The following is a 12,419-nucleotide window of genomic DNA, read 5'->3' as shown; positions in this document are numbered from 1 at the left end:
GACATCCTGGAGCCACTGATCCTACTGCGCGGTAGATCTGGACTTTTTTCTGACTTTTTGAAATCGTGCCTTCCCTCATTGTGTGAGCCAGTTTGAATCTGAGCTGGGATTTTCTATTACTGTGCTCACAGCACAAAGCATCCTGACTACATCAATGACTCCTTTGTTCCAGGCACAGTGCCAGGCCCTGGGAACGCAGTCAATGAGACACAGTCTTTGCTCACCGTGGTGTGAGGGAGGCACGCAAGTGCGCAGAACATTTCAGTTCTGAGTAATCGGTGCAAGGATCTCAGTCAGCCCGAAGGCTACAGAAACACCTGGGAGGCAGGTTCATTCAGACCTGGGGAGAGGAACACTTCCTAGAGGAGGTGGTATTTAGGCTGAGATATGAAGTGTAAGGAGATCTGTTGGAGGAGAGATATGTGCTTTGAGCCTGAGAAACAGGCTCAGATATAAATTTTAGAAAGATCCCTCTTGCAGACTGCGGAGTAGAGAATGTTCTATCCTCAAAGGTGCATGCATATTGGTTCCCAGAAGACATAGGGCTAGACACTCAGTATGTGCTTGGTTAATAATCTTAGGGAGAAAAGTCCTTTTTCTAGTCACATACATGTTCTGATGATTGAATAAAATAATATTTGTAAAGCATTTAGTTTTTCCCATAGTCTCTGCTCAGTTGATAATTTTTTTTTTTTTTTTTTTTTTACAGCACTGGGGATTGAACCCTGAGGCATTCTGCCACTGAGTTACACATCCAGCCCTTTTTGTATTTTTATTTTGATAAAGAGTCTCTCTAAGTTGTCTAGGCTGGCTTTGAACTTGTGATCCTCCTGCCTCAGCTTCCCAAATAGCTAAGATTATGGGTATACACCCTGACACCCAGCACATGCTCCATTGATATTAACACCTATCATCATTATTGTTGCAGTTCTTTTTTCTTTTGGGCACCAGGAATTGAACCCAGGGGTATTAAACCACTGAGCCACATCCCCAGTCCTTTTTATTTTTCATTTTGAGATGAGGTCTCATTAAGTGGCTCAGGGCCTCACTGAGTTGCTGCAGCTGGCTTTGAACTTGCGATCCTCCTGCCTGAGCCTCCTGAGTTGCTGGGATTACAGGCATATGTCACTGTGTCCAGGTATTGCAGTTGTTTTTAATTATCAAATGGCTTGGAACTTTTGTTGCCAAGGGCTCTCTAAGTCTGATATGGAGACCAATTCAGATCTAGCCTCTTTACCAGGTTTATAAGCAAGAATCCTGCAACGTTTATTTAGACCAGGATACTGACTTTATTTCTGTCTCTAGTCAGAATGAATAACTGATTTAGGATGATTAATAAAAACAAGACATCTTCCCACTGCTGCTTTGGCCAAACTACGGCCATCCGTCCCCTGGGTTTGGGGGAAGTTTCTTTCCTGGTAGTGGTGAGCGGTAGACATGAGATGCAGGGTAACTGGCTAGAACTTTGAAAGAACGAGAAATTTCTGCACCTGCAAGAAAGCATTCTGTAGAACAATACTTTTGTTTTTAAAAGACTTGAAGAGAATTGCATTAAGAAAAAAATATCAATGTTTGAGGGTTCTACCTGCAAAATGAAACCATGAGGTTCCCGTGGGCCACGACTCATTTCAGAAATCAGTGTTGATGTTCTTCTCCCTCATTTTTTGATGAGTCAACCTGCAAACACTCACCGAGCATCCTTAGAAGAGGCCAGGTGTGCTCACAGTGTAGGAATATAACAAAGGGCCAACAAGGAACATTTGTTTCAGACTCTGTGGCCCTCCTCTGGCCTGGATACTACCTTTTCCCATGGCACTTTCATAGTAGATACTATTGGTCTCCTTTTATAGATGAAAAAGCCAGGCACAGAAAGGCTGAGTAACCCATCCAAGGTCTCAAAGCCAGTAAGAAGATCTGCCTGACCCTAGAGCCCGCACTAGAAGCTCTATCGATCTTGACCTTCTATCATCCACTTTTCATTGAAGAAATCTAGGCCATTACATTTTTGCAAGGCTCAACAAGTGAAAAAAATCTGTAAATGTGGTAGGTTATGTATTAAGCTAGTGGCCACATATCAAGTGCCTTCCATTGACCATGCATCTCTGCTGCACTAATCTATTTTTATCTTAAGCCTCCTTAAGGGTGAAGACCTGTTGTCCCTTCTCTACAGATGGGGAAGCAACAGTTTCGAGTCAGTGAAGAATCAGGCACAATAATAATGAGCAGAAGGCTGATCAAATGAATCAACTGAGCATAGACTATGGGGGAATTCCTATGTTAAATGCCTTCTAATTTAATCCCTATAACATAAAATTGTGCTCAGTATCTGTTGGAGATTGGTGCCAGGACTCCCTGTGGATGCCCAAATCCATGGGTGCGAAAGTCTCTTATGTAAAATGGCATAGTGGTTGATACGACCTATGCACAACCTCCTGAATGCTCTCAATCATCTCTAGACTATTTAAAATACCTCATACAAGGTAAACGCTATGTAAATCCCCATTGTACTATATTACTACGGGAACAATGACAAGGAAAAAATACCTACACGTTCAATGAGATGCAATTTTCTTTTTTTCCAAACATTTCTCATCCTTGGTTGCTTGACTCTGGCTGTAGAACCCATGGACACAGGTGGCCGACTATACATGACTAGTCTTAGGCCAGTAACTCCTATGCCAATAACACAGATGGAGAAACTGAGGGGTGAGGGGACCAAGCTAATTGCCCGGCTTCCACATGTAAGTGGAGCGGTCAGGATTTAACTAAGGCCACCTGGTCCAGGCGCCTTGCTCTTTCCCAGGGTCAGATTGGGTTCTCTACAGTCTGTGGGCATAACATGGGGTAGAAACTGAGTCAGGTCATCTGATTCCTGGAGCCCTTCCTCCTGGTCAAAGGCCTTCAACACCCTGGCATCCGCGTTGGCCTCAGAAAGTGCAGCAGGGTAGAAACCCTTTCCTGGCCCACATCTGTAAAGGCGGTGGCCGATGACAGACCCAGGCCCCCCCAGTCCTGGGGAGGGTTTTCTCTTTTCTGCTCTTGGCCCTTTGATGAGCCCTGTCTTCCTCTGGCCTTAGTGACTCTTCCCTAAACAGTACCTCTCCTTCCAAAATGCCCAGCTGCCTCTAGGCAGATTCCTTGTCAGGAGAGTGCAGACAGAGGCAGGACTTCCCTCCTCCAAGGGAGGTAGAGCCCTGGGAGTGGGGATGGGCCCAGGCCTGGAGCTGCAGTCTCCCAAGCAGCTTTCTGGAACAGGCTCTTTCAGCTTCAGGGAAAAGGTCAGAATTTCAATCTCATGTTTTCACACATCTTAAATGGATTTCGGAGGCGCTGCTGCGGCTGCCGGCTCCTCTCTTTAAACAATGTGGTTAAGCTGCTGTAGCTGCATTCCTCCTGCATTGTGATGTGGTTTTTGGAAGTCATGCATGCAGTTAGCTAAATCAAACTAAGCTGTTTCATTAATGGGAGCGAGCTCAAGAGAGAAATTGCGAATAGGAACAAGGCAAGTTTGCTTTGCAGCCCTAATGCAGAAAGCCAGATAATTAAGTAGGCGGGGAAAGGAAGTGTCCCTTCAGACTCCTAGAGGGACTCTCTGTCTCTCTTTTATTAGGTGGTGGTGGTGGTGGTGTTTGTGGAGGGGTGTTGGGAAGGAAGTCCTAACAAAAGGTCTAAGCCCCAGCCCCTCTGAGTGAGCTTGTTCTGTTGTATGGAGAACAGAGTGGTAGCCAACTTTTTTCGGTTCTCTTTGACTGGTAACCTCTCTACTACTGGTCCCCCGCCTCCCACCTGGGATCCCACCTCTAAGAGGTGGGATCATCAGGTCCTGTACCTCCCACCTCCAATGTGCAGGGACAATGTTTCCTTTCCTGTTAACACTCCCTCATACCCCCACCCCATCTCCAGAGCCTTGGCCCTGTGGTACCCTGGGACACATCATGTGTTCTCCAGTCAGGAGAACGCAGCTTCTTCCCTCCTGGGTAATCAACATGTCCAAGTCATTTCTATTAAAAAAAAAAAAAAAAAAAAAAAAAGTCCTCGGCCCTGTCTCTCCCAAGTTCCTGGTCCATTCTTGCCTCATTTCTCTCACAAGTGAGAATGTTGACACTGTCCACCCTACATGTCCACCCTACATGTCCACACCCATCCCAGACGATCCTGGTTTCTGCCCCACTCACTCCAGGGCAGCCACGCTGCTGTCTGATTTTTAGACCCAGGAGATCTCTCCATCCCTTTGCTTTCCACCTCTGAGCAAGAGAGGAGAAGGGTCAAGGTGACCTTTGGAGGAGTGCTGGTGTTCGGTTCTCTGTGCGTTTTCTCAGAGAGCCTAGAATCGTAGACAAAGACATTTTTCATCTACCAAGCTGCATATTTTTACTTAGATATTTAAAAAAGCAATATCAAGCTCCGAAAGAAAATGTAACATCGATGCCAAATCAGATGAGAACTAACACTTGGTATCAACAGGAATATATTTGAATTTAAAAAGGCTAGCTGCATCTGACAGCAATGTGTCTCAGCTCCTGAAAGCCTGAGCTGGGTGGGGGGTAGCGGGTGGGGGAGAGGAGAACATTTCATCATCCATCCATCCATCTCTTCCACAGACGTTTACTGAGTCCTGATTCAGGGCCAGGTGCTAGGGAGATGAAAACGAGGAAGACAAAGGGAAGCACATGGGGTGGCAGTTACGAGGATGCAGGTTGGCTCCATCTTGCAGGGCTCCATCTCGCCTGAGCTATGACTCCTGGCATTGACCTAACCTTTCACCAAGCCTTCTCATCTGTCAAATGGGACTAACAGTAGTGGTGACTTCAGATGTTAATTAGGGTTATAGTGGGTTGAAGTGTGATTCCCCTACCCCAGAGATAGGTCCACCTGGAATCTGTGAATATGAACTTATTCCGAAAGACTCTTTGCAAATGTGATTAAGGATCATGAGATGAGATCATCATGAGATGAGATCATCATGGATTAGGGCGGTTCCTAAATCCAATAACTGGTATCTTTAGAGAAGAAGAGAAGGGGAAAAGGAAGATAGAGAAGGTGATGGTTTCAAGTCAAAGGGAGAAATTGGAGTGATGAATCCTTATACCAAGGGTGCTAGGCAGTTTTCGTTACTGTGACTAAAATACCTGACAAGAACAACTTAGAGCAGAAGAAGTTTATTTTGGCTCATGGTTCCAGAAGTTCAGTTTATGGTCAGCTGGCTCCATTGCTCTGAGTCCAAGAAGAGGAAGAACATCGTGCGGAAGGACCATAGCAGAGTGTAGGTGCTCAGTTCATGCATGACCAGGAAGCAGAAAGAGGGAGAAAGGGAAGCGACTGACATTTTCAGGAGATAATAAGCTTGACACTTGGAGGCACCTCGTGGCCCCTGTGATGGAGCACTGTTCCCTCCGCCACCCTGGGCATAAGATTGGGGGACCTTCTCACTAACACTTTCGCTCTCATTTCCTATCTCTTCTGCACTTGAGGCTGATAGAGGAGAGCGGGAGGTAAGAAAGAACACTGCAGCTCCTTTTATTTTCGGCCTATAAGTGGGCCTTATCGTATAGCTCCTCTGACATAATGTGACAGCCGGGGTTGAAGTCCTTCCAAAGGCAGCAAGAAATTACCAGCTTGAGCTCAGCCAATACAGAGCAGAATCTTCTTCTTACCTTTGTGGGATCTTTTCACTTAGGAGGCTCTCTCAGTGAGCATGTCCTTACTCCAGCTGGAGAGAGCTTTTCAGCAGTCACAAACTGCTTTACATTGCAAATAACAGGAAAACCCAAACAGCAGAGGCTTAAGCAAATACCTTTCCCTCTCCCATCCCCAGCTCAGGACAAGAAGTTCAGGGCTGGTGAATCCAGGCTCCCAGAGCACACCCACAATGCACTAGAGACCTGGCTTCCTTCAATTTGCTGATCCACCTAATGGTATGTGTGAAAGCCTCTCAATTCCCCATTCTTCTTGATCTGTAGTTGCAAGATGGCTGCTCAATATTCCAGAAGAAATTCCAGGAAGAAAAAAAAAAAGAGAGAGAGAGAGAGAGAGAGATGGGTGGTGAAGGGGAGAAGAAAGAAACATGAAGGAAGAGCTGGAACCTATAACTGGAAAGAAAAAAATCTCAGAGAATTTCAAGAGACTTCCACTTGTATTTCATTGGCCAGAACTGTGACTCATGGTACTCCTAGCTGCAAGGGAAGTTAAGAAATGTGTTTTGAAAAACTGGGTACATTACCATTCCAATTAAAATTAGGCTTGCACTGGGTTCATAAGAAAAATGGAAATGATCAATATTGGGCAGGGCAACCAACAACCTCACAAATACATTCTTTGTTAATCTGAAATCTGATGGGTGTAGACCCCTTGCTTAAAATCCCTCATTGAGTTTACAATACTTAGAGGCTTCTTCATGCCTTTATATTGAAACTATTTGGCTTAGCATTCAAGACCCTCATGAACTCCCTGATGAACCTTCTTTGGTATTCCTTAATCAGGTCACCCAATGCCACCTGCCACACCTAAGATACCAGATTGACATGTTTCATCTCTAATGTCCCTTTCTCTGTCTGAAATGTCCCCTTCCCCTCCCTTTTTCTTGTTGGCAGAGGCTCCACACCAGTCACTAAGACCTTGTTCAGTGGACCTGCTTCTCCCTGAGGCAGCCAGTCCCCTCCCTCCTCCATATTTCTAAATCACTTTATTGTTTTGTAAATCGCTCCTGTAAACTCCAAGTGGAGTCCACATTGACAATTTATCTTTGGTGCTTGCCATCAGTTTGGGCATGATAGCTCAAGGTCAGGTCCTGGGCCAGATTAAACTGGAGAAGACATCTTCCCCTCTGATTAAGCAGACTCTTTTTAAAGACTCTATATTGTTTTAAGGACAGCTGAATCTCCAAGTCTGGCTTCTCAGATATGAATAACTTGACTGTGCTGAAATATGTATAAATTAAAAAAATAGCAACAAAAGCAAGATGCAAGGTTGAATATTGTAATATTTTCACAAATAAGGAAACGAAGGTACAAAGGGCTTTAAATAACTTGCCTGGAATCACATACTAAGTGGGTCAGTGGGGGAAATCTGAGTTTAGGTTATCTGACTTTAGACGCCTCAGTCATGACCATGTTATACATTCTCCTTTCCCTTCGTAAGTCCAAGATCATGATTAAGTTATTCCATTCGTGGCGGGTGTTGTACAAATTGATAATGCCTTTTTGAAAGTTAATTGCACCTCTGAGGATTCATTTTAGTGAAATGATCTACATACAGTCAGGGTAGGTGAGAAATACACAGGCAAGATTGGACTGAATGATTATTTATAATATTGCAAAAAATTTAAGAACCTGAATGTTCAATAACATTCTGGAGTTATAAATTATACTCATGTATTTCTATCCAATGTGTTATGGAGCTCTGTGTAGTTTTTAGTTGTGAAGACTCTATAGCAACATGGAAAATATTTATAATAAGAAGTGAAAAAGAGCATGTTATGAAATTGTTCACCATGATTAGAGGCATTGTAAAAGGTGTCCAGGAATGAAAGGGGTAGAAAACATCCCTGGATTAGAATGTGGGAGGTAGTAGAGGGACTTTGATGTTTCCTCTAAAACTGTCACATTAATAATTTTAAACATACATTAAAAAAAATAAATTCTTAAGGTCAATGCTTGGCCGACCCTTAAAACTCCATCATTTGGTTCATCTGTGCAGAGGAAAAGAGAGGTATTATGCTAAGCTTATTCCTCTGAGAGCTGTGACATAATAGTGTGACATCATAGTAAATAGGGAGAGCCACAAGGGAAGAACTTATCCTACAGGAATTTTGGCTGAGCTTAGAACTAAAGATGGCGTGTGAGTGGCTGATTTCATACATGCCTCCCTGAATTCAGTGTTCCCCTAGGTGGACAGAAAACCCACACTCACCATCAACAGCTTGCTTCCCCCAGGGTTGTCATTGTCAACCCAGAATTGCAGTCAAAGTGTCACAAGAAGGACCAAAGCATCCAGCAAGACCCAGCGCCTTGTGGTGGTCACTTCTCTCCATCTCCGTCCTCATCCTATTTGTCAAGACGCACGCACGTATGTCTGCCCTGCTTGTTGTTATACAGGAGCTATCACCAAAGACTTGCTAAAAGGTATTGACAAAGTGCATAAGACCAGCATCTTGTGGTTTCCCAAGTATAAGTTCCTTGCGTAGCATCTGGATGGCCATCTTAAGTGACAGCTGCCATTTTAAGGAAAAAGTTTCCCTTTTATGCCCAAGAGCCTTTCTGAGAAAGGCTCACCACTCCCTCTTACCAATACCACCCTTAATCACCTGCATTAGGACCCACCCAGCTGTGATTCCTGAACTTCCCCCATAAAAGTCTCAGAACCAAAGCCTGTTTTGCCTCTCTCCTATAGAGATGGCCTTTGTCAGCTCTGACAAACTCTGGTGAGGTGTGCTGCTTCCTAAATGAGGCATTTGATGGGCAGAACACCCCCAAGATCTCAACAACTGACTCACCTTCTCTCCTTTATGGAAACAGGAGAGACTTCAACTAGCATTCCTAGAACAGGCTCTCTCTTGAGCATTTGATAATAAGTTGTAATAATTGACTGATCCTTTTTTTTTCCCTTGCCTTGCCTGATATAGGCAAGCTCAGCCACATCTGTGGCTTACGTGGGCCTCACAGAATGCATTTTTTCCATTTGCACCCATCATCTTTGCCACTGAATCATTTTTCCCTTTGGGCCCTGACTTATCAATTTTTTGGGGTCACCTTTATAGACTTGTCTTTTAGCTCTCCCCCAGTGAAAGAGACACAAAGAATGAGGAAGGGAGAGAACCAAGTTTTTAGAATGAACTCTGAACAAATTGCCAGCCATTCTTAGGATGCTGGTGGAGGCAGAGTGTTGGGTGGCTCTGAGTGCAACAGCTGACACTGTTGATTTTTAATGTGTTCTTCTAGGTTTCATAACTGCTGATTTTTTTCTTTGCTTTACAACACGGTAGCTCAAAAAATAAGTGAATGGTAATAATTTGGTGCAGGATGCACAGTCAGATAGTGACTGAAGCTTTCCTGTTAAGGGTGACAACACTGTGACATGAATCCTCCAAGTGGCTGTGACTTGCAGTTACTTGAAAATGACTATGCTTATAAACTCGCCTCAGCACTGGCTGTTCCTTGGAAGCTTCATACATCACTCTGATTCACAATTTTGATGGAAAACATTCCCTCCATAATATTCTCCCATTCTGTGAGGATACCTGATGTGGAAATGCTAGCATTTTAGAATTCTAGCCCACACCTCACCTTAATTTTACCTCTGCTGTTCACACTTGTGTAGATTCAGCAGGTTAAAACACCTCTCGTGCACAAGCTTTGAAAGGCAATGCTGTATCATTTCTACACTTGCTATCTGAAGGAAGGAATTCATATCCACAAATGATTTACAACAGATGACATAAACACATGTGAAAAAAATTCTTTATTAATTTCTCACATTTCATTACAAAATGTATGTTGCAAACAACTTGAATAACCTACTTGTGGTTTTTTTTGTTTGTTTTTTGTTTTTGTTTTTAAACCCTTGGCTTCAAGGACTCAGAATCTCCCTCATCTTTTACCAAGTATCGGGAAACACTGATTATTGTAGTCAATAGGTTATCATTCTGCTATTTATTTTCTTCTCTCAAGCTCTGAAAAAAAATGTCCTCTGTATAAATTAAACAACAACAACAAAAAAATGTTGTAAATTCTATGTCATTACAGTCAACAGAATTATAATAATGCATCCAAAATGTGCGGCCACAAAATATCAGGTATATGTTTGAAAAAGAAAAAAAAAATGACATTCTAGCCTTGTTAAAAGGATAATGGTCCCATATTTTTATTAACAGGTTAGCAAAACAAAATCCAATGGATTACAATATTTACATGTTATTTGAAAAATAAAGTAGTGATAAAAGCATGTCACAATTATTTTCTTTTTTTCCTTTTTCTTCCTTTTTTTTTTTGTTTTTTTGTTTTTGTTTGTTTTTTGGTAATCATTACAAACACCCAATCCAGGTATGGAACTGTTTAATACATTTGAAATGAGGCCAATTAAAAACAAATATAGACACAAAATGAATCTTTGTCTAGAGAGTCCACACTTTCCCCATTTTCTGGTTTCCACATGATGGCCCCCCATCCCTAAAAAAAAAAAATTAAATTAAAGTCCTACAAATAAAAATTTTTTAACAGCAAGAAAATAAAAGAAGAACATGCTTTTCAAGTAAGCACTTATTCCACAAATGCAACATCTTTCCATGGATTTCATTTGAAGCTGTGTGGGACACTGTCGTCAGCAATCCCCCTTCCCTTTCTTCCCTCCCCCCTCCCCCAACCCTTCCAAGTTTAAAAAAAAACAAAAACAAAAACAAAAACATGAAAACCAAGACTCACGCACACACGTGTGTACACGCACATACACACACACACACATGCACGCCCGCACGCATCCATGCACAACCAAGCTAACACACACATGGGCTTCTACAAACCTAGGCTTCAAGAAAAATTCTTCTCTACTTTTTGGAACGAAACCCTTTGTTCACAATCAGAACATATTATAAATGTAGACTTAGATTTAGTCTAAGCTGCTCCCTCCAGAAGACGCTAATATGGGGAAACAGCAGCTGGCAGCTAGATTAAAAAAAAAAAAAAAAAAAGTAGTTCTCCAGGCTCCTTGTAGGATATATGTCATTTCTTGTCCACTCTCGCCAAAGGGATGGGATTCCAGCACATCCCCTCGTCCCCCCCCAAATAAATGAGAACCCCCCAAAACGCAAGGCAAACAAAAACACAGATTTTTAAAAAATCACACACAAAAGCCAGCCCATCCTAACAGAAATTATTGGTGTGAGACGGATAATGTGTTAATTTGACAAGCAACAGAAGGGTGAAGAGGACCTCTTCTCTGGCCCACGAGCTGCATAGCTGTGCCGAAAGTTTGGTTCTTTAGTTAAATAAAAAAAAAAAAAACGAACAAAAAAAAAGAAAAAAGAAAAAAAAGTTAACTTCTTTGTTATTTTCATGTTTAAAATAAAAACATTCCTATTCACAAAAAACTAAATCTCCCTTGCCCCCCAAATTAAAACAACAATAACAACACACACACACAAAAAGAAACAATTTATATGAAAAAAACTGAATTGTGCTGTGTTTGTAACACTCAACTTGATAGGAAATAAACGTGGCAAACGAAACGGCTCGAGCACTTTAAAATCAGCTCACATGGAACTACCAAATGCTAAATTATAGTCGAACACTAATAAACAGCTTACCTGGAATAAAGGATGACAATTCACAAACAGTTATCTAATAATTAAAGTCTGTTTCTTTTTTTTTGTTTTGTTTTTTACTAAAATAATTAAAAAAATCACAGTATTTTAAGAAATAAAACCCACGTGGGGATTTTAAGCACAATTTGTGTTCCTTTCTTTAAAACTCTTTTTTTCTCCATTCACCATCTTGCCCAGCAGTTCTCTCTACATTTAACCACAAGGACGACAGGTAGTACTGACAAATGCAGAGAATTCCCTTGGTTAAGTTTGAGGTACTAGGAAACAGGTGACTGTTTTATGCAAAGCAGTTTTTTGTTTTTGTTTTTTGTTGTTTTATTTTATTATTATTATTATTTTTTTTTCCCAAAGCGGCTGCAGTTAGGTCTTGAAAAAGCTTAAGGTATTAAAACTAGAAAAACGCACCGAAAGTTGTGCGTCAAAAAGTTGTTCCCTATGAGAAGTCTTGTACTGTCTCCGGAGCTTGTTTGCACACACTGTCCAAGACCGCCATGGAGCGCACCGTGCCCACGAAGGTGCTTCCATATCCGCCATGAATAAAACTTCCATGGTGAAGATCCCGAAGAAAAAGATGGAGTGATGGAAAAGGAGCCACATATTCCAACCATTTAAATAACTTTAATTTACATACTCACTCACACAGGTACCAGTGCTTTGAAAATAGATTGTTCAGTCCTAAAAAGCAGCTTTGTTCTGTCTTCTCGTTTTTTCTGTCCCCCCCTTCTCAAGCCCACGCCGGCCCTCCCACTTTTTCATCAAGGTTCAAGTAAGGTTTGATTAAGAATTTCACCAAACTCTTATTCGTTTTTGGCCTCTGCATTCTCTAGGAGAGATTTGTCGGCAGCTACAACACAGATGGCTACTGTTTCACTCTTTAGGGAAAAGTCTATTCCAACTGGCTCGTCGTCATCTTCCTTTTCCTCTATGGAGGGCATCTTGACACTGTCCTCCACTATCTCCTTTGGGAGGATGTCTTCTCTGCTCACTTGCTTGGTGTCATTCAATGCCCTGGGGCAGGGGGTGGGGGAAACAGGCATGGAAGAGACAGATGAGTATATAGGCTTTTCCTAATTAAATACAAAAAAACCCCTCATGTCTCTATTTC

The 12,419-nt window shown here is 42.2% G+C and overlaps 1 protein-coding gene across 3 annotated transcripts in view; it reads right to left on the bottom strand.

Moving 5' to 3' along the window:
* Positions 1 to 10,417: 10,417 nt before the first annotated feature.
* Positions 10,418 to 12,419, bottom strand: part of Znf462 (zinc finger protein 462) — a 142,008-nt gene continuing 140,006 nt past the window's right edge. For all 3 annotated transcript variants that reach the window (XM_071600819.1, XM_071600821.1, XM_071600820.1), the window contains one exon: positions 10,418 to 12,322. In XM_071600819.1, coding sequence (XP_071456920.1) covers positions 12,112 to 12,322 — 211 coding nt within the window. In that variant the 3' untranslated portion in view covers positions 10,418 to 12,111. The remainder of the gene's footprint in view (positions 12,323 to 12,419) is intronic.

This window comes from Marmota flaviventris, chromosome 13, assembly GCF_047511675.1.
Source record: "Marmota flaviventris isolate mMarFla1 chromosome 13, mMarFla1.hap1, whole genome shotgun sequence".
NCBI lineage: Eukaryota > Metazoa > Chordata > Mammalia > Rodentia > Sciuridae > Marmota > Marmota flaviventris.
Note: the sequence above shows the minus strand (reverse complement) of the source record. Positions and strands in the feature narration are given on the sequence as shown.